The sequence below is a fragment of the Panthera uncia genome (genome assembly GCF_023721935.1).
Source record: "Panthera uncia isolate 11264 chromosome E2 unlocalized genomic scaffold, Puncia_PCG_1.0 HiC_scaffold_19, whole genome shotgun sequence".
Lineage (NCBI taxonomy): Eukaryota > Metazoa > Chordata > Mammalia > Carnivora > Felidae > Panthera > Panthera uncia.
In genome coordinates, this window is record NW_026057588.1 from 8,094,368 (window position 1) to 8,119,297 (window position 24,930).

General features: G+C 57.0%; 4 protein-coding genes across 4 annotated transcripts; all 4 read left to right on the forward strand.

The window, feature by feature from the left end:
• The first annotated feature begins 9,031 nt into the window (after positions 1-9,031).
• Positions 9,032-11,369, forward strand: KCNA7 (potassium voltage-gated channel subfamily A member 7). Its single transcript, XM_049620911.1, has 2 exons — positions 9,032-9,601; positions 10,548-11,369. The coding sequence occupies exons 1-2, from the start codon at positions 9,047-9,049 to the stop codon at positions 11,361-11,363; spliced, it is 1,371 nt and encodes a 456-aa protein (XP_049476868.1). The 5' UTR covers positions 9,032-9,046; the 3' UTR covers positions 11,364-11,369.
• Positions 11,370-16,762: 5,393 nt separating this feature from the next.
• On the forward strand, positions 16,763-18,570 carry NTF4 (neurotrophin 4). The gene is made up of 2 exons (XM_049621216.1): positions 16,763-16,882; positions 17,528-18,570. The coding sequence occupies exon 2, from the start codon at positions 17,540-17,542 to the stop codon at positions 18,170-18,172; it is 633 nt and encodes a 210-aa protein (XP_049477173.1). The 5' UTR covers positions 16,763-16,882; positions 17,528-17,539; the 3' UTR covers positions 18,173-18,570.
• Positions 18,571-20,078: 1,508 nt separating this feature from the next.
• LOC125915135 (uncharacterized) lies at positions 20,079-23,103 on the forward strand. The gene is made up of 5 exons (XM_049620804.1): positions 20,079-20,281; positions 20,564-20,764; positions 20,878-21,039; positions 21,769-21,896; positions 22,406-23,103. Exons 1-5 carry the CDS (start codon positions 20,126-20,128, stop codon positions 22,767-22,769), a joined length of 1,011 nt encoding a protein of 336 aa, XP_049476761.1. The 5' UTR covers positions 20,079-20,125; the 3' UTR covers positions 22,770-23,103.
• A 607-nt stretch (positions 23,104-23,710) lies between these two features.
• LHB (luteinizing hormone subunit beta) lies at positions 23,711-24,859 on the forward strand. Its single transcript, XM_049622302.1, has 3 exons — positions 23,711-23,725; positions 24,044-24,253; positions 24,547-24,859. The coding sequence occupies exons 1-3, from the start codon at positions 23,711-23,713 to the stop codon at positions 24,787-24,789; spliced, it is 468 nt and encodes a 155-aa protein (XP_049478259.1). The 3' UTR covers positions 24,790-24,859.
• Positions 24,860-24,930: the final 71 nt, after the last annotated feature.

Here is a 24,930-nt window from a genome sequence, read left to right on the forward strand (position 1 = left end):
GCCCACGGGCACCTTAAACTCCTTTGCCGCGGCTGGCTGCAGGCCGCAGTGCGCACGCGGGTACCGCACCAAACCCCAGCCCCCACCCCCTTTCGCTTTCGGCTCCAACCGCCTCCGTGCGCGAGACTCCTCGATGCTCCGCCCCTTTCCCTAACACACTTCCCGGATCTTGTACGCATGCGACTGTTGTGTGTACGACTAAATACCCCTCCGCCGCCTGGCAAAGAGGCAAAGAGTCCGTACGTGAATGGTGTTACGTTGGTGTCTAACCTGTTAAATCATAACTGTTCATTCAGCGCCTAGTGTAATGCTAGGCATTGCTTGGGCTCTGAAGATATATAGCACATGACTAAAAGAAAGTCTTTTTCTTCTTGGAGCTTACGTTGTACTGGGGAGATGATAAAGGCATTTAAAAAGAATAAATTGTGAAGGGGGGGGGAATAAATTGGGGGTTGTGGCCAACACAATAAATAAAAATAGGGCAGGGGTGCCTGGGTGGCTCAGTCCATTAAGCATCCGCTCAGGTCATGATCTCGGATTTGTGAGTTCGCCCCGCATCTGGCTGTGCTAACAGCACAGAGCCTGGAGGCTGATTCAGATTCTGTGTTTCCCTCTCTCTCAGCTCCCCCCCCCCCCCCCCCCCCCTCTGTGTGTGTGTGTGTGTGTGTGTGTGTGTGTGTGTGTGTGTCTCTCTCTCTCTCAAAAATAAACATGAAAAATTAAAAAAAAAATAGTAATAATCCTGGGGCACCTGGGCGGCTCAGTCTGTTGAGCTTCTGACTTCCGCTAAGGTCAAGATCTCACAGTTTTGAGAGATCGAGCCCCACATCAGGCTCTCTGCTTGTCAACCTGCCAGTGCAGAGCCCACTACGGATCCTCTGCCCCCCCCCCCCCCCGCCCCTCCTCCTCTCTACTCTCCCCAAAATAAATATTTTTTAAAAATAGTAATAACCTTTATTTCTCGATCTGTAGACTGAGCAACTGGGTGATTGATGGTACTATTTATTTACTTTTATGTTTTTATTTTATTTTTGAGAGAGAGAGCACAAGCAGGGGAGGGGCAGACAGAGGGGAGACACAGAATTGGAAGCAGGTTCCAGGCTCTGAGCTGTCAGCACAGAGCCCAATGCTGGGCTTGAACCCACAGACCATGAGATCATGACCTGAGCCGAAGTCTGACGCTTAACCAACTGAGCCACCCAGGGGCCCCGGTGCTGTTGATTTAGAGAGGGGAGATGTGGGTGGAGGGGGTTATTGAGGAAGACTCACCTGTTGATCGCACGGCTCTGGGTTTGGACATTGCAAAGATGTCTGACACTCAGGTGCCGTTGTGGCATTGGAATGTATGGCAGTCACGGAGACGTCTGGGGCTGGAACCCTAGATCTGGGAGTCTTTGGGTTAGAGATGGTATCTGGAGACATGAGACTGAATGAACTCACCTGGGAGAGAAGGGAAGCTAATATGGGGAAGACCCAGCAAAGGGGCCCAAGCAGGAGTGATTGCAATTGTAGGAAGAAAACGTTGCCTGGGTGGCCTCAGTCAGTTAATCATCTGACTTCAGCTCAGGTCATGATCTCACAGTGGATGGATCTGAGCTCCACGTGGGAACTCACAGTGCGGAGCCTGCAGGGGATTCTATCTCTCCCTCTCCCTCTTTGCCCCTCCCCCATTCGCACTCTCTCAAAATGAATAAACTTTAAAAAAAAAAAACTGATTAAAAAAAAAAAAAAAAGTAAGAAGGGCCCCTGGGTGGCTTAGTCGGTTAAGCGTCTGATTCTTGGTTTCAGCTCAGGTCATGATCTCACAGTTCCTGAGTTCGAGCCCCACAAGGGGCTCGGCACTGACAGTGCGGAACCTGCTTGGGATTCTCTCTCTCCCTCTCTCTCTCGGCCCCTCCCCTGCTCACTCTCTCTGTCTCTCTCAAAGTAAATAAACTTAAACCAATTTATTTAATTTAAAAAATTTTTTGTTAAAAAATAAAAAATTCTTGGGGCGCCTGGGTGGCTTGGTCCGTTAAGCGTCCGACTTCAGCTCAGGTCATCATCTCATGGTCCGTGAGTTCGAGCCCCCGCGTCGGGCTCTGTGCTGACAGCTCAGAGCCTGGAGCCTGTTTCAGCTTCTGTGTCTCCCTCTCTCTCTGCCCCTCCCCTGTTCATGCTCTGTCTCTCTCTCTCTCTCTCTCTCTCAAAAATAAATAAACGTTGGGGCGCCTGGGTGGCGCAGTCGGTTAAGCGTCCGACTTCAGCCAGGTCACGATCTCGCGGTCTGTGAGTTCGAGCCCCGCGTCAGGCTCTGGGCTGATGGCTCGGAGCCTGGAGCCTGTTTCCGATTCTGTGTCTCCCTCTCTCTCTGCCCCTCCCCCGTTCATGCTCTGTCTCTCTCTGTCCCAAAAAAAAAATAAATAAATAAATAAATAAAAAAATTAAAAAAAAAAATAAATAAACGTTTAAAAAAAATGAAAAATAAATAAAAAATAAAAAATTCTCGTGTAAGAAAAAAACTGGGAGACTCGGGTGTCCAGGAAGCCAAGAGGGCAAGGGCTTCAAGGAGGCAGGGTTCGAGTCCAGTGCTGCTGGGGAATGCAAAAGATCCCGGCTGAAGTTTGGCAACTGTGGGAGACCTTAACAAGGCAGTGGGAAATCCAAAGAAGACCTCTGGTGGGGAAAAGTCTTTAGAGAGGTTTTTGTGGCAACAGGAGCAGAGAGAGACAGTAATACCAGAGGAGGGAGGTGAAGTCAAGGAAGATTTTGTTTAAAAAAAAAAAATAGAAAAGAGGGGTGCCTGGCTGGCTCAGTCCACAGAGCACATGACCCTTAATCTCAGGGTCATGAGTTCAAGCCCTACGTTGGGTGTGGAGCCTACAAAAAAAAAAAAAAAAAAAAAAAAAAAAAAAGACATTAAAAAAGTCTTGCGATGCAAAAAAAAAAAGTCTTAAAATGCAATTGTCCCCTGATGGCAAAAAAAAAAAAAGAAAAAGTTAAGCGTCCACTTATCATACAACCCCAGCAAGCCTATCCTTCTTTTTTTTTTCTAGTTTTTTTTTTAATGTTTATTTATTTTTGACAGAGAGAGACAGAGTGCGAGTGGGGGAGGGACAGAGAGAGAGGGAGACACAGAATCCGAAGCAGGCTCCAGGCTCCGAGCTGTCAACACAGAGCCCAATGAGGGGCTCGAACTCATGGACTGTGAGATCATGACCTGAGCCGCAGTTGGATGCTCAACCGAGTGAGTCACCCAGGCGCCCCTATACATGGATTTCTGTTGCGGCTTTATTCATAATCACCAAAAACCGAAATGGAACTCAAATGTCTACACTGTGGCTAAGTAGACAAATGAGCATCCGTCTGTGTCTTGGAACACTACAGTCACAGACACAACAGGAATGGGTCTTCAACGCATTTTGCCAAGCGAGGGAAGCCTGATTCACAAGGCTACACGTTGTATGGTTTTGTTTATTTGACATTCTGGAAAAGACAGTGCTGCAGGGACGGAGGGAGAGAAAACAGAGCAGTGGTTTCCGGGAGCCGGACGTTGGGGACCGGTTGACTAGGAAGGGCAAAGCGCAGCCTTCGAGGAGTGATAGAACGATTCTATATTTTGATTTGTACTGGCAGTAACACGACTGTATACGTTGGCCGGAACTCACAAGCATACACTATGAAGGGTAATTTTTATTGTATGTCAAGTCCACCTCAGTAAGCCTGACTGAACAACAACACCACCAAAAAGGCTCCCCCATTCATTGATTACAGGTGGAAAAAAAATAATGATAGTGGAGAAACCCAGCAGATACTACCGTAACCAAGTGATCCAAATTCATGTCACCTGCAGTAAGACGTAGCCTGTGTCTACACCATATGAGGAGAAGGGAATTTCACCTCTGTCCCCCTCGAGAAAAACCCTCCATAATCATTACCTAGTCAAGATAAACCGCCAGGTAAACAAATTGAGGAAAAATCTACGGTGTCAATGACCAGTATTCTCACACTTTTTGTTTCTAATGTTCATTTACTTTTGAGAGAGAGAGAGACGGAGACAGAGCACGAGCTGGAGAGGGCAGAGAGGGAGGCACAGAATCCGAAGCAGGCTCCAGGCTCCGAGCTGTCAGCACAGAGCCCGACGTGGGGCTCGAACCCACGGACCGCGAGATCATGACCTGAGCTGAAGTCGGACGCTTAACCGACTGAGCCACCCAGGCGCCCCTAAATGACCAGTATTCTTAAAAAATGTTGAGTTCATGGGGCACCTGGGTGGTTCAGTCAGTTAAGCATCCGTCTCTTGATTTCCGCTCGGGTCATGATCTCACAGTTGGTGAGGTAGCGTTCAGGGCTGACAGCCAGAGCCTGCCTGGGATTCTCTCTCTGTCGCCCTCCCTCAAAATAAATAAATAAATATTAACAAAAAAAAAAAAATGTTGAGGTCATTAGCAAAGATAGTAAGATGCCGATATTAGACGAAACTGGGTGAAGGGTATTAACGAACTTTTGTGCTACCTTTACAACTCTTCTGTAAGTCTAAAAATATTTCAAAATTTACTTTTTAAAATTTTTTTAAATGTTTATTTTTTGAGAGAGAGACACACACACAGTCAGGGTAGAGTGGAGGAGGGACAGAGAGAGGGAGACACAGAATCCGAAGCAGGCTCCAGGCTCTGAGCTGTCAGCACAGAGCCCAACGCGGGGCGTGAACCCACGAACTGTGAGATCATGACCTGAGCCGAAGCTGGACGGACACCCAACCAACTGAGCCACCCAGGCGCCCCTCAAAGATTTTATTTTTAGGGGCGCCTGGGTGGCCCAGTCGGTTAAGCCTCCGACTTCGGCTCAGGTCATGACCTCACGGTTTGTGAGTTCAAGCCCCATGTCGGCCTCTGTGCTGACAGCTCAGAGCCTGGAGCCTGCTTTGGATTCTGTGTTTCCCTCTCTCTCTGCCCCTCCCCTGCTCCTTCTCTCTCTCTCTCTCTCTCTCTCTCTCTCTCTCTCTCTCAAAAATAAATGTTAAAGAACATTTAAAAAAATATTTTATTTTTAAATAATCTCCACACCCAACTTAGGGCTCGAACTCACAACCCTGAGATCAAGAGTCACACGTTCCACTGACTGAGCGAGTCAGATGCCTTTCCCCTCCTGTCTCTTTTTTTTTTTTTAAGAATATTTATTTTTATTTTTGAGAGAGAGAGAGAGCGCAGGGGAGGGGCAGAGAGAGAGGGAGAGAGAGAATTCGAAGTAGGTTTCATGCTGTCTGCATGGAGCCCGAAGAGGGGCTCCAACTCACGAATGAACTCATGAGCCATGAGATCATGACCTGAGCTGGAAATCAAGAGTCGGATGCTTAACCGGCTGAGCCACCCAGGTGCCCCCTTTCCTCCCTCTTTAAAGCTGACATTGTAGCATCTTTTCCATCTGACCTTTACTCCTATCCTCACATCTTCTATGAATCTGACCTTCCCACCCTCCTCTTATAAAAACCCTTGATTTCATTGGGCCCACCCAGATCATCCGGGGAATCTCCCCAACTCAAGAGCCTTGATTTAATCGCATCCACAAAGTCTCACTTTTGCCATATAAGGTCACAGATTCAAAAGTCCCTGGGATTAGGAGGTAGACATCTTTAGGGGTTCTGGTAACTTCTGTGTTTTCAGTAGAATGAGTGAGGTGATCAGCTTACTGAGGGTAAGGAGGGCCAGGGTGCTATGGGGGATTTAAGAACAGAGATGGGGAACAGCCATCTTGGGGAGGCAGAGGGTACACTGATGAGGGAAACGTACCAGGGTCGCAGGCAGGGCTTGGGATGTAAGGTCCAGCCCCCGTCAAGGCCCCCCAGGGCCAGGCACAGAGTAGATGAGAGAAGGATTTACCAGAAGGATTTGGAGTTCGGCTACAACGGTGCCTTGGAGGGGGTCATAGGGCAAGGGAGTTTAAGACATAGGAAAGTGAGGGATTTTATCGGTGGCCCATGAACAGTGGAAGCAGGAGAAAGAGGGAAGTGAGGACAAGGTGTGGGAGCCAGAGATCATGAAAAGGCAACAGGGTCGGGGCACCTGGGTGGCTCAGTCGGTTGAGTGTCCGACTTCGGCTCAGGTCATGATCTCACAGTTCGTCGGTTCGAGCCCTGAGTCGGGCTCTGTGCTGACAGCTCAGAGCCTGGAGCCTGCTTCAGATTCTGTGTCTCCCTCTCTCTGCCCTCCCCCACTCATGCTCTGTCTCCTTCAAAAATGAATAAACGTTAAAAAAAAAAATTGAAAAAAGGAAAAGAAAAGATAACAGGGTCAATGTACTGTTATGTGCTGGCAGGCTCAAAAGTTTCTCAATTCAGTTGACGGGAAAAAGGAGAGCACGGGATGATAAAAACAGTTTGTTTGGAGGGTATGTCGTTACCGGCAATGACAAGGACGAGCATATGACCATGAACGTGGGTGGCACGTTTAGAGGGTTGACAGATAAGGGGTGCAGAGTTTCTTTGCGGGTTACCAAAAATATTCTCAAGTGGATTGGAGGGATGTGCAACTCTTAGGAATACGCAAAAAACCCAGCGTCACACAGGTGAAATGGGTGAATTTTATGGTATGTGAATTGCGGCTTCATAAAACTTCCAGAAAAAAAAAGAACGCAGATGGCTTGGGGTAGGCGAGAGAGCACGACGGGTGACATGATGGGCTCTGTGTACCGAGAGGCCATGTTTCTGTTATTTATTGCCACAGCGTGTCTGACAAACCACCGAAAGCCTGCGTGGTTGAAAACAACAAAGATCATTTATTACAGTCCCAGGTCTGCGATCAGGGCAGGGTTTGGAGGGGGGTGGGGGGTGGGGGACTGAGGGAGGTCTTACCTCTGCTCCCGGAGCATCAGCGGGGCAGGAGAACGTGGCCCTTCAGATGGCTCACTCACAAGCCTGATTTATTCTCAACTGTGAGTTTAGCCTCGGCAGGGAGCCAGGAACCCAGGGTCCTCTCCACGTGGACCTCACCATCTGGCCTGGCCTGGGCGGGTGTCCCAAGGAAAAGAGTGGGGCTGAAAGTTGCCTTTTTTTTTTTTTTTTTTTTTAATGTTTATTTACTTTTGAGAGAGAGAGAGACAGACAGAGTGCAAGCAGGGGAGGGGCAGAGAGAGAGGGAGACACTGAATCCGAGGCAGGCTCTAGGCTCTGAGCTGTCAGCACAGAGCCAGATGCGGGGCTCGAACTCAGAACCACGAGATCGTGACCTGAGCTGAAGTCGGAGGCTTAACTGACAGCCACCCAGGCGCCCCTATGACAGTAGTTTTAGGAGGGATAGGAAGCCAGGTTCTCAAATCTTCCATGAAAGAGTAGGAGTGGCCAGAAGGGAAGGGGTGAGTTCAGTAGGGAAGGATGGGAAGTGTCCGTGGATAGCTTAAGCTTCAAAAGAGCTGAGGGAGGGGGTGCCTGGCTGGCCGGGTAGAGCACGAGACCCTTGATCTTGGGGTTGTGAGTTCAAACCCCATGGTGGGCGTAGAGCTTACTTAAAAAAAAAAAATTAAAAGTCAGAGGGAGGAAGAACGGTCTAGAAACGGCAAGGCGGAGCACCTGTGCGTTAAGGAGGGTGCAAGGTATGAGGGTGTAAGGCATGGCTGCAGGGAGAAGGGTTCAGTTCACAGAGTTCAGAGACCCACAGAAAGGAGTCTCCTTGTGGGTCTCTGAGAACGACAGAGACATAGACGCAGAGAGGGGTAAGACAGAGACCCAGAAAGAGGGACACAGAAATCCAGAAGGATGGTGACATAGCTTCCCAGAAATTACACACGGAAGAGGGCCTACATTCGGAGGGAGTAACCTTCGTGCTTCTCTGCACTTGCCCAGCAGAGGGCGCGCGGGACCCTATTCCCTGGAGTCCGGGTAACCTATCCCCACCACTTCCCCCCCAAGCCTATCAGATGGGGCTATTTTTACGCGGTGTCATAGGATACCGGTGGCTGGAAGGCCATCGTCTGTCTGTCCTTTGGTCCCTTCGAGTGACCCTGCGGCATCTCCCCAGCCCACCCCCCACCTGTTCCTGGCAGGCTCGGCCTCTGTTTCCACTATCCAGGGTTACAGCTCAGGCTTCCCTGGGTCTCGGGATGTCTGACCGAGAAGACAGGGGGAGACCTCGGCGAGGGAACCGGGTGTGGGGCGCACAGGCTCATGGTTTGCAGTTGCTGGAGCGTCTCCAGGACGGGGCAACCACCAGGCCGGTGGCAGAGCCGATCTACAGTTTTAGTCAGAAAGAGATTCAGAGAGAGGACTCCAGAGATTCGGAGTCCTCCAGAGGCCCTGAGACAGAAACTCGCCATAACTCCGAAACACAGGGAAACAGACCCAAAGGGGAGCCCCCCCCCCCGGGAAACCCAGGGACAGAGAGACACAGAGTCCTAAGAGATCATGAGAAGAGACTCCGACGGAGGGGGGAGACAGACAGCAAGGGAGACAGCGATAGACAGACACACCCCTAAGATACAAGCGTCAAAGACGGAGATCCAGACAGACCAAGATACGGATTACTGACAGAGACCCCCAAGCACTGAGTCTTCTAGAATTGCAAAACTCAGAGATAACTGACCCACTGAGATACTCAGATACACCCCTCGACAGACACCCAAAATGAAGACATAGCCAGACGCAGAGATGTAGAAGATAACAGAAAGAAAGACGTGGAAGTTTGTGACTCCAGCACAGGGGCTGGGCAATTCATAAAAAGAGACGAGAGACACACACGGAAACCCGGAGAGACGACGGATAGAGGTCCCGGGCGAGAGCGAAACACAGGGAACGGGGACCCGAAAGCGGATGCGCGCGGAGAAAGCAAGCTCAGCGCGGCGGCGGCTGGGGGGGAGGGCGGGCGCCCCGGCAGAGGGCGCGCGGCCGCCCTCTGCCCCTCCAGGGTCAGGCGCCCCCTCCCCCGCGCCCTGGCCGGACGGCCGGGCTATTTTTACGCGTGGACACCGGACACCAGCCTGGGGCGGCGGCGGCGGCGGCGGCGGCCGAGGCGGGGCCGGGCCGGGTCGGGCGTCGGGGCCACACGTCCGTCCGCGGGTCGCCGGGGCTGCGCGCGCCATGGAGCCGCGGTGCCCGCCGCCGTGCGGCTGCTGCGAGCGGCTGGTGCTCAACGTGGCCGGGCTGCGCTTCGAGACGCGGGCGCGGACGCTGGGCCGCTTCCCGGACACGCTGCTAGGGGACCCGGCGCGCCGGGACCGCTTCTACGACTGCGCGCGCCGCGAGTACTTCTTTGACCGGCACCGGCCCAGCTTCGACGCCGTGCTCTACTACTACCAGTCCGGCGGCCGGCTGCGGCGGCCGGCGCACGTGCCGCTCGACGTCTTCCTGGAGGAGGTGGCCTTTTACGGGCTGGGCGCGGCGGCGCTGGCGCGCCTGCGCGAGGACGAGGGCTGCCCCTTGCCGCCCGAGCGCCCCCTGCCCCGCCGCGCCTTCGCGCGCCAGCTCTGGCTGCTCTTCGAGTTCCCCGAGAGTTCGCAGGCCGCGCGCGTGCTCGCCGTCGTCTCCGTGCTCGTCATCCTCGTCTCCATCGTCGTCTTCTGCCTCGAGACGCTGCCCGACTTCCGCAACGACCGCGACAGCCCGGGGCTCGCTGCCGTGGCGGCTGCCGGCCCGGTGAGGGGGCGTGTCCTGGGTGGAGAGGGGCGGGGCTTGGGAGGAGCTGAGCGGGGTCCACGGGGATCTGGCCAATTACAAGGCGGGGGTGAGGGGCACTGGGAGGCGGGGCCTCTCGGGAAGGTGGGGCCTGGCTATGGGCGGGCGGGGCATTGGGGGGGCTTGTTGGGGGAGCGGCCAATCACAGGTGGGGCAAGAGGCTTGAGAGGTGGGCAACCCAGGGACCGGGCCTGACCAGGGGAATTTACCTTCAAAAGCTGGGCTGGGGGCCGGGAAGGGATAGCTTAATGGAGGCGGGGCCTAAGGACCTTCCTATCACTGGGTGGGGTTGAGGCAGGTGAGAAACGGGCTGGCCGAGGGCGGGAGGGCCGGAAGACAGGTACGTTAAGAAATGAAGCAAGGGAGGAGAGACTGAAGAATCAGGGGTCCGTGCGGCTGGCAGTAAGCAAGAGAAGGATGGGCTGCAGGGAGCTGGAGACAGAAGAGTGAGGCCTGAAGGCTGAGGTAGGAGCAACCCAGCACAAATAAAGTCAGGCTGAGGGCCATGAGGGCAGGGTTTGGTGTTCAGAGAAGGCCTTTAACCATTAGAGTCTGGGCTGGGGGTAGGGAGGGCAGAGCACGAGGAAGTGGGACCAGGGTGGCGACCCTCCCCATCTGGAAAATCAGTGCTGCGGTGGGACTTTGGGAAGGAAGAGACTGAGTCTCACTCAGGCACCATTCTAGGAGGCCCCACCAGTGAAGGATCAGGGACCCTACAGTCAGCCACGCAGGGATGATCCCCAGGGTTCTGGAAAGGAGTCTAGGACAGCTGGGGCACTGGAGGCCTGGGAGCAGTGACCACTGACCAGTTTGCACAGAAGCAGTTGGACATTTAAACCATAAATGTGGCCGTTCTAGTGTGTTCCAGTCTTGGTGTGGTCCTCTCTGACCCCCTTCCTCCCTGCAGTTCCCTGCTCGGCTGAATGGCTCCAGCCCAGTGCCCGGAACCCTGTCTCGCATGCCCTTCGACGACCCGTTCTTTATGGTGGAGACGTTGTGCATCTGTTGGTTCTCCTTTGAGCTACTGGTGCGCCTGGCGACCTGCCCAAGCAAGGCGGCCTTTTTCAAGAACGTGATGAACCTCATCGATTTTGTGGCCATCCTCCCCTACTTTGTGGCGCTAGGCACCGAGCTAGCCAGGCAACGGGGCGTGGGCCAGCCGGCCATGTCACTGGCCATACTACGAGTTATCCGACTGGTGCGCGTCTTCCGGATCTTCAAGCTGTCCCGGCACTCAAAGGGCCTGCAGATCTTGGGCCAGACACTACGGGCCTCCATGCGTGAGCTGGGTCTCCTCATCTTCTTCCTCTTCATCGGTGTGGTTCTCTTCTCCAGCGCGGTCTACTTTGCGGAGGCCGACCGGGAAGATTCCCATTTCACCAGCATCCCTGAGTCCTTTTGGTGGGCGGTGGTCACCATGACCACGGTCGGCTATGGAGACATGGCACCCGTCACTGTGGGTGGCAAGATAGTGGGCTCTCTGTGCGCCATCGCCGGTGTGCTGACCATTTCCCTGCCTGTGCCGGTCATTGTCTCCAACTTCAGCTACTTTTACCACCGGGAGACAGAGGGCGAAGAGGCCGGAATGTACAGCCATGTGGACACGCAGCCCTGTGGCCCACTGGAGGGCAAGGTCAATGGGGGGTTGGTGGACGGAGAGATGCCTGAGCTACCACCTCCACTCTGGGCCCCCCCTGGGAAACACATGGTCACCGAAGTGTGAGGGACTGTGGAGGTCAGCAGGACCTCACGTTTCCTTGGAGGGAGGGAGGGAGGGGGAGAAGGGAAGGTTAGGGGGAGGGGGTTGGGTAGAGGAAGAACTAGGTTAAGTGGTCACGAGTTGGGGAACACTGAGTCTTGTTGGGTCTTGAGTTGCGGTTTGGTAGCTCCTATGGGTACTTCCTTAAGTGACCGTGAATGGCAACGAGTTATACTGAGTTGATGGAGAGACTCCATTGGTCTAAATTGCTTTGGGTTGTGCAAGACTTACGGAGCCTTTTGTGGTAAGTGTTGACATAGATTTGATCCCATGGTTGTGTTTTTTAGGTCCTCACTGGGTTGGGCTGTGTTGTTGAGTCTAGGTGAATCTTGTCCAACTGCATTGTGCAGGATTCTGTGGTTTTATGCGTCCCCTGGGGCCATTTTGGGTCAAGGGAGGTGGTCATCCACGGCATTGTTGGGACTGACTGCATGTTCATGCATGGTGTTGTGGAGTTGAGTTGAGACACGTTGGAAGTTGTGTGGCTTTGTGACTCTTGTAGGGCTATGTTATTTTAGATTCTGTGAACTTGTGAGTCATGTAGAAACCCAAAGAGTCAAGTGGTCGAATGTGAGCTTTTCAGGTCACGTTAAGTTAAGTTGGGTTGGAATGTATGACTGTGGGAATCTTTCCGGGTTCTGTTGGGTTGAATTGTGTAAAGTTACATAGCTGGAAGTTTAGGGGGCTACACTGAGATGAACCGTACTGAATTGTATAACCACGTGAGTCTTGTAGGGCCGTGCTGAGTTGAGTTACACCAAGTTGTGTCGTTGTGAGTCCTGTAGGAATGTTAGGTTGAGTTGGACTGTGTGTATGGGCTCCATAGGGCCATGTTGGTTTGTTCTGCATTTACTGGTAGCACCAGGACCCAAGAATAAGAGCACTTGGGCGGGGGGGGGGGGGGTTCATGTATCAGGGAGCAAGTGTGGGGTTATGGAGTCTGAGAGACGAACTGAACTGACATGCCTGGTGTCACTTACCATAAGGGGCAGGGCTGGGTTCTGGATCCATGGATTCAGTTGTTCACGCATAGGGCCTCTGGGGGAGCTAGGGAGATGCAGATGCTCCTTCCATTTACCCTACACCTGCATCGTTTTGCCATTCAAACCCTCTCGATCTGTCCTCTCCTATAGCTTTGCTTCCAAACACGGAGATCAGAGCCACAAGGGGAGAGAAAAGGGGACAAACTGTATGTACTGTGTATAGGACATGTTAGGGGGACAGAAACACAAGTGAGGGGACAGAGACCTGGGAGGTAACGGAGACTCAGAGAGAGAAAGAGATAGAAACCCAGAGAAGAGGGAACAAAGACCCAAAGAGAGAGGAAGAGAGATTTAGGGAGAAGGAGACAAAGACCCAGAGAGAGGGAACGACAGAGACTCAGAGGAAGGGGGGGGGCAGAAAATCCAAAGGGAGAGGGAGACAGAGATCAAGAGTGGGAGACAGAGATGGGGGGGGGAGTGTCAGGCACCCAGAGAGGGACAGACATCAGACTTAGAAACAGACCGGAGCGCCCCCAAGAGAAAGGTAACCAAGAAAGAAAAAGGCAGAAAAAGCGCCTCTGAACCCAAGAGATACGCACAGTCTGTCTTCCACAGAATCACAAAGATCTCAAATCAGGGCGCACCACCCCATCCTCCCACAGCTGAGGAAGGCTGTCAGACAAACTGACACTCTATTTTCCAGGGGAGAAACCAGAGTCTCAGATCACGGGGGTGGCTTCCCAAGGTCTCGTGGCACATCCCCAGGGTCCAGGACTGGGGGCAGGCTGCCTGACCCCACGGCCGCATCAGCCTGCCGGAAGGCACGGGTCCTCCTTGGATCCTACAGCCTCGTTTCTCACAAAGTAACTGAGGCTCAGAGGGGAAGGTGTTACCCTAGGTCACAAAGCCAAACATTTTCAGAGGACTTTCGGTACTCAAAGGGCATTTGGAGGAGGAGGACGCAGGATGCTTCGATCGCTAACACATATAGGGCTTCCTATGTGCCAAGCATCATTCAAAGTACTTTACTTGTATTAATTTATTAAAACCAGTGGTTTACAGAATGTTGTTGTTGTTATTTTTAGCTATTGCCACCCCTCCCCCCACTTGCAACTTACCTAGATTCAATGTGAGGCATCCGAGGGGATCTGGTCTGAGGGACACACACCTCTATAGGGTCCCTCTTGGCAACTCAGAATGCAGCTAAGAAATTCAGCGTGGGTCGGGGGGAGGGCCACCTGGGTGGCTCAGTCTATTGAGCACCCGACTCTTGATTTCAGCTCAGGTCGTGATCCCAGGGTTGTGGGATCGAGCCCCACACTCAGTGTGGATCCTGCTTAAGATGCTCTCACTCTCTTTTCCTCCCTCTGCCCCCCCTCCCCTGCACCTGTGTGCACACTCTCCCTCTCTGAGAGAGATAGAGAAAAAAAATCAGTTTGGAAACCCCTGATTTAACCCAACCACCTTTCTATACAGAGCGATGGAAGAAAGTACAGATTATTGTGGGCAGGGTTTGATAAAGACAGAAAATAATAGAATGTTTAGGTAGTCACTTCTCTCTGAGATGGAGAGAAAGACACGTTTGGAGACAGAACTGGAGAACAGACCTCCTCACAGTGACAGACGCAAGGCGGAGTCCAGGACCCAGGACAGAGACCCAAAGAGGAGAAAGCCCATGCAGAGAGGAGCCAAGACTTGGAGAGAGGACACCCAGGGGAAGGAGGGAGAGCAGGTGGAAGGAGGGCAGCGACCTGGGAGGGGGTCAGAGGCCGGTGTGTGTGTGTGTGTGTGTGTGTGTGTGTGTGTGTGTGTGTGGGGGGGGGGGGGGGGAGGGAAGGGATCCACAGAAGCTGGAAGGCAACCATGGAGGAAGGGCCAGATATCCAGAGGGAGGGGCACAGAGAGTGTTTTACTTTTCTTTGAAAACTCACCTGTATTACTCCATCAGAGGCTGGAAGTTACTTAGAGTCTCTCTGGTAGGGGGTGGGATGTGTTGGGTGCTTAAGGAAGAGGTGGAGAAGCCAGGAGAGGTCATGGAGGTGACCGGAGGGGACACTCGAAGGCTGGGAAGTGCCCCTCCCCCCCCCCCCACAATAAACAACTGTAGGCGCCTTCTATGTTGCCTTGGCTAGGCTGGGGAAAAGGAGGGAACACCCTAATCCGGGGACACCCTTCCTGCCACCTTGCCATGTTATATTTAGGCCGAGGGAGGGGTATGGGATGACCCCCCCCCCCAGATGGGCATCAGCTTTCCTCCTGAAATAGCTCCCGGGGAGGGGTGAAGGGCTCTGCCGGTCCCAGGACTCCGTCTGACCTCAGTCTGTCTTAGGGTCTCTCTCTTTTCAACGGGTCTCCGTCCCCCTTCTGGGATTCTGTCCCCTTCCCTCTCTGGGTTTCTGTCCCCCCTTTCTCTCTGTTTATGTGCCCTTCCCATGTCTCCCTTTGTCCCTCACTATTCATTTTCTTTCTCTGGGCAGAGGTCATCGTGTTCCCAAGTCATACCCTTGGCTGTCTCTGTGCCCTAGAATACCTTGAATTTCTCTTATCTGAGCTCAGGACAGACCCTCTCCCCAGTCCCCACCCAGGAAATTCCAGCAGACAGGACTCTGTGGGAGAGCTCCCCCATATCCACTGTCTCCCTGGGCCTCGGGCCTTATCGCTGCCCAAGTCCAGCTGGTTAATGTCTAGCCTGGAGCTCCTGGGAAAGTGGGGATGAGAGCAGAGGGGGGGGGGGAATCTGCCCAGGGATTGACACTTAATTGGCAGCACAAGGCAAGGGAATCTCAGGCCCAGACTCCTGGCTCTAAGGAAGGAGGGAGCCGCTGGTCAGGAGCCTTGGGTCTGCGGAGGGAGGGGGCTGGGGGTGAGGACTCCTGGGTCTGAGGGAGGACCGCCTTGGGCGTCCCGACTCCTGGCCTGAGGGAGGAGGGGCTGGGGACCTGAATCCCGGGTCTGACGGAGAGGGGGCTGGGGGTCAGGGCTCCTGGCTCTGCGGGAGGAGGGGGCTGGGGGCCGGGACTCCTGGGTCTGAGGGAGGAGGGGGCTGGGGGGGGGGGTCCCGGCTGCCGGGGCTGAGGGAGAAGGGGGCTGGCGCCTGGCCTCCCGGGGCTGAGGCGGGCCAAGAGCTGAGCGAGCCAGGCCGGGCTCCCGAGGTCTCGGCACGCGTGTGGAAGGCGGGATCCCCCGGCCCCTCCTCCGCCGTCGGGCGCCGCCCCGCCCCGCCCCCGCCCGGGCCCTCCGGAGCGTGTGCAGCGAGGAGCCGGCGGGCGAGCGGGCGTCCCCGCAGCCAGCGAGCGGGAGGAGGAGCCGCGCCGCGCCAGGGGCCGCCGAGGAGCCGAAGAGGGCGCCCCAGGTGAGAGCCTCGGCGCCTCCTCCCCCGGGATTCCGGCGTCCGGGTCGCCCTGCCCCCGGGTAGGGAGGGACGGGGGCGGGGCCTGCGGGGGCGGGGCTTGGCGGAGGAAACTGAGGCAGGAGGGAAGTGCTCCAGCCATGCAGCCGCTCGCCCCCGTCAGGGTCTCGGGAGACCGGACCCCCCGGCCTAAATCTTCTTTGGGAGGAGGGGCCTGGGAGTACGTATTCGGGGGGTCCCTGGGGAGGAGGGTCCTAAACTCCAGAACTCCCGGGTCCGTGGGAGGAGGGCGCTGGGGGGGGGGGGGGGGCTGGACTCCTTGGTCCGAGGGAGGAGGGCGCGGGGCTCCCGGACCCCTGCATGTGAGAGAGGGAGCTGGGGATCTGGACCCGTGAAACCGTGAAAAAGGGGAGGCAGCTGGGAACCAGAGCTCTAGGGTCTGATCAGGGGAGGTGGTTGCTGGGAGCTAGGACTTTCTGGTCTGAGGGAGGAGGTAGCTGGGGATCTACACTCCGGGTCCAGGTTGGATCAGCGTGGTTGGGTCCCTTCACACCCCTTTTGCCATTTCCCCATCTCCGAGCCAAAGCAGGCAGCCACTCCAGGTATGTGCAGTAGAAGTGTCGGACGGGCCCTGGCCTGTCCTGTGAGGATAGAACATTCCAGGAAGCAGCCTCGGGGACCCAGGGCTTCTTGAGTGTGGGCCCTCAGGGACCCGGGGGTCCAGACGAGCACCGCCCCCGCCCTGTCTGGGAGATGAATGGGCCGTGGAGGATGTAATCTTTTCCAGCCTCCTCTACCCCTCCCACCCCTTCCCCCCACCGCCCTCCTCGCCCCTCCCCACACCTCCCCCATCTGCTTCCCATCGCAGCCAGGAGCCATCACCTGGTCAGGGAAGGGGCCCCAGGGAGGGGGGCGCGGCCTTGACTCCTGGGTACCCTACACTTTAAGAGGAACACAGAGAAGGGGAGTGTTCGCGTCCCCTCCCCCCACTCGCCCATATAACTTGCCTGTTCCCTTCTTCCCCTAGATGGCTGCCCCTACCCTCTCCTGAGATGTCAGGAAGGAGGGGACCACCTGTGTCCCCCACCGGGGCCCCCCAGAGCCTGGGGGCCCCCAGCCCTGGAGCCTGGAGGTGGAGGAGGTGCTGACAGGTCTGGTAACCACCTGCTGCTTCCCAGTCCCCTCCACACCACTCTTTCCCAGAACCAGAGACTTCCAGAATATTGCAGACAAACTGAAGCATCCACGCCCTCACCGCTCTCTCCCAGCCCCTGGCCGATTTCTGGAACAGGGAAACTGAGGCCCCGCCTAGCAGAGGAAATGTCTTGCCTTCTCAGTGGCAGTTTTGAGCCGAACTTGGGTCTTGCCGGGATTCCAGGACATGGCCTTTCTCAGCATTTTGAGACCGTCAACCTCCTCTAGGCTGCGGGACTTAGGGTTCTTCGGGGGTGTAGAGGTAGGAGGCAGAATGGAGTTGTTCCGACGGGGCTCAAGTCCTACCTCTGGTATTTGCTGGCTGTGTGGCCTGGTATAAGTCACTCACTTCTCAGCCTGTGTTTCTCCGTTCGTTGATTTGTTGGCTATTATTAGCAATAGTAGTAGAACAATTGTGATTAATCTAGAAGCTGGGCAGTATCTAAGTCCTAGAGTATAAGGTCCCCCTCCTCAGGTTCTAGAACAAGGGCCTCCCCCTGGTTCTGGCATCCAGGTCTGCCTGGAGCTCCCAACTGCTGTCCCCTGTCCCCTACTCAGTTTTTACCCTCACCTCTAATGCCCGCTCTCCCCTCCGTCCTCAGGTGCTCAGCGAGATGCTCCTCAGCCCCTCCTGCTCCCTCCCCATCCTCCTCCTTTTCCTCCTCCCCAGCGTTCCAATGGAGCCCCACCCCCCACCCTTACCACTGCCCCCCTTTCTAGCCCCTGAGTGGGACCTCCTGTCCCCCCGAGTAGTCCTGTCCAGGGGCACCCCCGCCGGGCCCCCTCTGCTCTTCCTGCTGGAGGCCGGGACTTTTGGGGAGCCAGCAGGCCGCCCTGCCAACCGCAGCCGGCGAGGGGCGAGCGAGACAGCACCCGCAAGTCGCCGGGGAGAGCTGGCTGTGTGCGATGCGGTCAGCGGCTGGGTGACAGACCGCCGGACGGCCGTGGACCTGCGTGGGCGTGAGGTGGAGGTGCTGGGCGAGGTTCCCGCGGCTGGCGGCAGTCCCCTCCGCCAGTACTTCTTCGAGACCCGCTGCAAGGCTGACAGCACCGAGGAAGGTGGCCCCGGTGGGGGAGGAGGGGGCTGCCGGGGTGTGGACCGGAGGCACTGGGTATCTGAGTGCAAAGCCAAGCAGTCCTACGTGCGGGCACTGACCGCTGATGCCCAGGGCCGCGTAGGCTGGCGATGGATTCGGATTGACACTGCCTGCGTCTGCACGCTCCTCAGCCGGACTGGTCGGGCCTGAGGCCCATGCCCAGGAACGGGGCAGGCAGAGGAAGAAGACGGCTGGATCCCGAGGGACCTCAGGGGTGGCCTGACCGCTCCGGGCCTCGGTTTGGGAACTTGTGAAATGGTCACACAATCACAGCTTTCTGATTCTGAGAGCTCAATCCATGCCAGACAGGTGGTGGAACCAAATGGGGTTTTGAAGGATGAGTAGGAGTTCTCCTGGATGAACTTGAGGGTAGTGATGATGATGATAATAATAGCCCAATGTTGCCGAGTGTCTACTGTTTATCAGCGCTAATACACAATTTGTCAGATCAACTCTAGTGGATTCGACCATCAGAGGCCCTTGGCTTCTCAGTTGCTAACCACTTGATCTCAGAAGGCATCTTGCTCACCCTGGAGAGAGTGACGAGGAAGTGATCTGTCAAGAAGTGGGTGGGGGAGCATAAAAACTGGAACATATAGGCAACTAGCTGGGAGGCCGGGTTTGAATGAGAAATCTTACGTGGTCACATGGGGCAAGTGTTGGCTTCGAACGTCCTCTTTTGAGGTAGTGAGTCACCCGTCACAGAAGGAGCACAAGCAAGGTTGACTGACCGGAGGTCAGGAGACTAGAGAATTTGGCCCTACTGGGGAGCTGGAGTCAGGTTTCTGCTCCCTTTTCTGTCCCAACTTGTACCCATATTGGGAAAGAAATAGACCTTAGAAGTGTCCGGCTTGAGTGTGGCATGAGGTTCTGACCAATTGACCTGACTCCTGGCTGGAATCAGGGGTCATGTGGACAGCGAATGGGCCAGGAAAATCCAAAAGGAGAAGTGGCCCCAGAGGCCTGAATGAGGGGGGGTCAGTGGGACCCTGTGCCAGGCTGCAGAAGGTAGCCTCACTTTTCCCCATCTGAAGAATGGGTCAGTGGGGTTGAAATAATGGGAGCCGAGGAGGCAGAGGCCTTGACGAAATGGCCTGTAAAGTGAGGAAGTACCAACGGGAAGTCAGGGGTAACCCTTCATGTATCACCAGTCCATATCTTAAGACTTAACACACACACACACACACACATATTCTTTTAGAACCAACTTTCCCATCCCCCACCAACCCAGACTGGGCCCCTGGGAAGGGTAGGGGTGGCAGGGCCAGGCGGGGACTGGCTGCCTCTGTTTCTACATCTCTGTGTTTCTAGATCTGTGGTTCCCCACCCTCTTTTTTTTTTTTTTTTGCCACCTCCCTCTCTCTCTCTCTTCCCGTCTCTTGTCTCTGGCTCAGTAGCTCTCTACCTCTGTTTCTCATTCAGTGCCTCTCACCCATTCTTGAATGCATTTTTCTTCCTCCTCAAAGCTCTCTCCACATCGCCTCCCTTCCCTTTTTTGCTAAGTATTTCCCTGTGTATTTGTCTGTGGGTCTCTCCCTCTTCACCCACCCCCATATCCAGGTGGAAGTTTTCAACCAAATCAAAGGCAGGCAGGACGCACGAAGCCAAAGCCCAGGCTGAGTCCTTCAGCAGACGCGGGGAGGGAGGGAGAGCCCTGGGGAAGTCTGGAAATCGTTACCCCTGAGGTAGGCAGGCCTGGCAGAGGGAGGAGGGGGCTGAGTGAGCTGGGACCCTGTAGGAAAGGGGGGGGTGTGTTTCTCCTGGGTTCCCTGAGGCAGTGGGTGGCCTCTGTCTCCTCCAACCTGGGGTCTCTGTGTCTCTAAGATTCCCTAAAACTCTGATCTATTCCCCCTTCCCCTCCGCCCCCTTTTCTGGCCATCCTTCTCTCTCTCTGGGACTCTTCTCCTCCACTTCTCTTGCGTTTCTGTGCCCCCTCTCTCCAAGTCCCTGTCACTTGTTGCCTGGTCTCCTTCTCATTCTATCCAACCATCCACACACCTGCAGGCCCTCCATTGGCTGGGTTCAGGGTGGGCGGGTCCTGTCACCTGGGGCAACAGCGACAACAAGCCTGCTCCTGCTGGGCTACCCCACAGGGGTGGGACCATGGCTGGTCCCACCCTGGCTGTGCGCTATGGTCTGCCATGGTCCCCAATCTCTGGGACCGAGGTGCCTGGATCCTGGCCCAACTGGCATCTCACCAGCAGTGGTGTCGCCCACCACATTATCCCATCTGTTCCCTTTCCCCCGCCCACTGTGCAGGTAAGAGGACCCTAGGTTCCTGGCCAGGAGGAGACTGGGAGCCCAGACTCCTGTGTCTGAAGGAGAGGCCTGGGGATCCAGACACCTGCTGAGAGAAAAGCGGACAGGGCGCTCGTGTTCCTCTCTGACTGAAGGAGGAGGGAGGGTCCCAGAGTCCTGGGTCTGAGAGAGGAGGGGCCGGCGAACGTGGACGTCTGGGAGGAAAGGGTTGAGGACTGCCGGGGAGAGATCAGGGCTCGCGGGCCAGACTTGAATCCTTTTAGCCGACGTCCTTGTCCCCAGTCCACGGTCGCGGAGCCCCTGCCCCCGGCCGCAAAGCAGGATTTACACATCTGGGATTTTGACGAGGTCATCAGCAGATGGGAGACCACCTATGGCTCGGCTTCCGTGCCCAAGACCCACGGCGGGCCCTACGCACAGCCCAGGGCCCCAGAGCCTTCGGACCCCACGCGGACTGTGGGGATCAAGGATTTAGGAGAAAAGGTGAGGTTCTGGGATGCAGAGGTCCGCGGGGGGGGGGGGGGGGGGTCAGGGGTGGGGAACGCGCTGGAGCACGAGGCACCCTCACGTTGGGTCCCCGCGTCGCCTTCCCGCAGCTCAGACGCCGCGGCTGGCGCCTCCCGCTGGTCACAGAGCACCAGTGCAGTGAGACGAGGGCTCAGTACACCGGCCGGCCGGGCCCGGACCGGAGGCCCACCTTCTACGTCGGGCCCCAGCCCCTGGAGCTTGCGGACCACCACCGCGGAGGCCCTTCCCAGGTAGCGGAGAAGACCCGCTGCCACCTTGGGGCAGAGCCTGTAGCGCCTGCGGAGGGGCCGGAGGGGCTTTGAAGCTTGGGACCAGACTAGGAGAGCCTGGGGCGGGGAATTCTGAGTCTGGGGTCGGGGTTAAATGGTCTGGAATGGAATCAGGTTACAGAGCCTGGGGGTGGAGCTTGGACGTCTTGAGGTGGGGCCAGAAGGAGGAGGGGACTGAGACCGAAATCCCAGCTCTGAAGCCGGGGCCGCGCGACCAGTAAATCCCGGGGCGGAGCAGGGAGGGGGTTCTGAGGCGGGGGTCCCGGAGCGAGGTAGCGGAAGGTGCGTGGGGGCGGGCCTTGAATATTGAGACCAGATCGGGTCGGGAGGCGGCGCTAGGCTTCCTTAGAGAGAGGATGAAGCGAAGAGGTACGTTTGTCCTACCCGCGACTGAATTCCAGGGGCGGGACGTGGAAGCTGAGTCTGGGGGCGGAGCTGGGAAAGTTTTGGGAGGCGGTGGGGGGGGGGGGGGCGGCTGGGCCTTGTGTTCGACGACCCGCAAGTGTTTGGATTTTGGAGTGACCCTCATAAGGGCTCTGATTTGGGGGAACGAAGATAAAGTGTTCTGGCTTGCGACTGGTCAGGAAGGATTCGGATTCATCCAGGGAAGAGGGATCCTGAGCCTGGGACCCCGGGCTTGGGATGGGTATGAAACCTTGCTTCATCCCTCCTCCCCCCGATCCTCCGCAGGCTTTAATCCCTTGGACAAAGAACCCCGAGCTGTCCGGCCAGCCTTTCACGGTATCTGACCAGGGCGTCCTGGACCGCCATCAGCTCTATCTGACCACCTCGGCCAAGGACTTCCGGGCCTATCCGAAGTGAGTCTGGGTCCTCTCTCGGCACCGCCGCCAGCACACCTAACCCCGGTGTCGGCTCCCCCTGTCCGACTCAGTTATCCTCAGTCTTCAGCTCCAGCACGCTCGAGAACCAGAGGTTCAGACCCCAGCCCCTACCTCTTTCAGCGCCCAGGTATTCCTAGTGTGAGCTCTCAGGAATATGAGACCTGCGGCTCGTCCTAGAAGAGGTTCTGGACCGGGGGCGGGGCTCCAAGGGTCTCGGGCGGGACCTGCTTTGGTTCCCAGATACTCTTTCCCAAGGATTCGAAAATTCTAGATTCCCGGCCCTTAAGGACCTCGAGGGCCCAGGAATCGAGGCTAGGCATCCCCAACTCCCATCCTTCATAAGGGGTCCCCGAGTCCTACAAATGTGTCCTCGCCTCGGAACGCAGAGTTCGCGTCTACAGGCTCCTCAGGAGCCGAGGTCTGAACCTCAGCCTTGTCCCCAGGATCCAACGGTGCCTTCCCTCTCCTGCCTTCCCCACCAACAGGAAGGAGTTGTCTGGATATCCCCGCAAGGACTCGCTGACCTGCTGGAGCTTTCAGAAGACGCCTCAGGTCTGGGGCTGGGACCCACAGCGGCCGCCCCGTCTGCGCTCCTCTCGGCCGCCAGGGATCCGCGTGCCCCACGTCCGCCCGGCGACGCTAGCCGTGCCGCACCGTGGGGCGCTGTCTCTGGCTCAGGAGTCCTACAGACCCCCGCTGCACCCGCTCCTCCGGCTCGATCGTTTCTGCCCTCTGGAGCTGCCCTGGGGCGGCCCCCACTGGAAGCCGGTGTCGGGCATCCACAGCGTGCCACAAGCCTACCGCGCTGAGAACTCCAGCTACGGCAGCGTGAAGCTGACCCCGATCTGAGCCGGCAGCGCCGGCCCCGCCCAGAACACGCCCCCGGGCGGGGGCGGAGCCGAGTCTGGAAGACACCGGCTGGGGGGGCACACTGGGCGGGGCTATGGCCGGGAAGCCCGCCCATCACGTGGGAGGGAGACAGAGGCCAGGACCCGCCCACTAGGCGTGAGCCGGACGAATCCCACCGGAGACTGACTAGGGTGACCGGGTCGGGGACGAGGATGGATGCTGAGCCCGGAAAATATACTTTGGGGCTGTGGGCTCGCGGGCGGGACACGCCCTCTACGACAGAGCGGGCGAGTTTACCTTAGTCAACGACAGAGTTAAAATAGCCTTAACCGTGCTCATTGCTGGGTTCGGCTCTGGGGGCCCGAGTGTGCGGGAGATGGGGCTCCCGCTCTACCCCTCGTGGAGGGAAGGCACGTCTGCGTACAGGTGGGACTCCGCCCCTGAGCACAGAATCCAGTATTGAAGCCACGCCCCCTCTGGGGTTAGGCTCTGGCACAGGAATGGCTTTCAGTGTGTGGCAGATGGAGTGGGGTTGAGGTCTGAGCCGATCACCATTCGAGGGTCCTTGGAGGGACAGCTCCAGCCTTCCCCTGGCTCCCACTCTGATGGGCGGAGGCGGGGCTACGCCATCGGGGGCAAGGCCAGGGTCTCCCCATAGCCTATTTCCTATGACCCCAACAGGACTTTGCTGGCACCTGACATAGCATCTGACGGCTGAGTCAAGTGAAGTCAGTTTCACCTTGGGCGCACCGAGAAGCAGGAGCCACTCGGGGCGTGGGGGCAGGGGCCACTCCCGCACACTTCCCTGACCTTTTCCGTTTCTCGCCCCCGGAAGGATTAGTGTCCAGGTTACCCCATCATGCCGCCACCCCCAGTGGCCTTGCCGCCCCCACAGCCTGCAAGTATAAGACCAGGTAAACATCATAGGGGAGGCACCCAGAATGGAGATGCTCCAGGTAAGGCTGTGGGGTCCCCGAGGCCCTTTGCAACTCCATCCAGGTCACAGCTGGCACAGAGGGAGAGTCCTGTGACTTGATGGAGGAGGCTTCTTTCTGGAAGGGTGTGGACAGCCAGCAGGCTTCTTGCCAGGAGGAAGCAGGTGGAACAGGGCCTGAGGGTGGGAAGCTGCGGGGTTGGGACGATCTGGGGCTCCTGAGTATTGGGGCAGGGGATCCAAGTGGGATGAACGGGCCCTGAATGGATGACGTCAGGCAGGGGAGCTGGGCCCCTGAACGGGTTCGTGTGAGGGATGGGAGGCTAAGGGCCCAGGGTAGCGGTGTCTGGCAGGCCCTGAGACGCTGGCCTTGTCCCAGGGGCTGCTGCTGCTGTGGCTGCTGCTGAATGTGGGTGGGGTGTGGACCTCCAGGGGGCCACTGCGGCCGCTGTGCCGGCCCATCAACGCCACCCTGGCTGCTGAGAACGAGGCCTGCCCCGTCTGTGTCACCTTCACCACCACCATCTGTGCCGGCTACTGCCCCAGCATGGTGAGCGGCGGGGGTGGGGATGGACGGGCGGGGTCCTGGAATGGGTGCTGCCACCTCGGCTCCAGAGTGGATCACTGAGGACCAGGCCCACAGAAAATGGGAAATGGCAGCCTGGACAGAAGGGTGGCCTTCCCCCACCTCCCGCAGGGGCTGGGCACGTGGGAGGGAGGAAGAGCGCAGAGGGTCGGCTGCGATGCCTGACCTGTGGGGGGGCGGGGGGGGGGTGGGCACAGCGGGGCGGAGCTCGGGGGAGGGCCTGACCACGCCCCCCTCATCCCGGCCCTGGCCTCCAGATGCGAGTGCTGCCGGCGGCCCTGCCCCCTGTGCCCCAGCCCGTGTGCACCTACCGTGAGCTGCGCTTTGCCTCCGTCCGGCTCCCCGGATGCCCGCCGGGTGTGGACCCCGTGGTCTCCTTCCCCGTGGCCCTCAGCTGTCGCTGCGGGCCCTGCCGCCTCAGCAGCTCCGACTGTGGGGGTCCCAGGGCCCAACCCTTGGCCTGTGACCGCCCCCCACTCCCGGGCCTCCCGTTCCTCTAAGGACCCCTCACCCCAATGCCTGGAGCCAGCAGCCGCTCTTTTCTACCCCTCCCAATAAAAGCTTCTCACACTGCACTCTGGTTGTCTTTTGTCAGGCTTAGGGTACGCGTATGAGTATGTACACACACACACACACACACA

Excerpts from the sequence above, each read along its gene's own strand:
- KCNA7 (XM_049620911.1), top strand. The coding sequence starts at position 9,047 with ATGGAGCCGCGGTGCCCGCCGCCGTGCGGCTGCTGCGAGCGGCTGGTG. Across the intron at positions 9,602-10,547 it reads CCGTGGCGGCTGCCGGCCCG|TTCCCTGCTCGGCTGAATGG; the intron begins GTGAGGGGGCGT and ends TCCTCCCTGCAG.
- LOC125915135 (XM_049620804.1), top strand. The coding sequence starts at position 20,126 with ATGGCTGGTCCCACCCTGGCTGTGCGCTATGGTCTGCCATGGTCCCCA. Across the intron at positions 20,282-20,563 it reads TTCCCCCGCCCACTGTGCAG|TCCACGGTCGCGGAGCCCCT; the intron begins GTAAGAGGACCC and ends CCTTGTCCCCAG. Across the intron at positions 21,897-22,405 it reads GACTTCCGGGCCTATCCGAA|GAAGGAGTTGTCTGGATATC; the intron begins GTGAGTCTGGGT and ends CCCCACCAACAG.
- LHB (XM_049622302.1), top strand. Across the intron at positions 24,254-24,546 it reads CCGGCTACTGCCCCAGCATG|ATGCGAGTGCTGCCGGCGGC; the intron begins GTGAGCGGCGGG and ends CCTGGCCTCCAG.
- NTF4 (XM_049621216.1), top strand. The coding sequence starts at position 17,540 with ATGCTCCTCAGCCCCTCCTGCTCCCTCCCCATCCTCCTCCTTTTCCTC.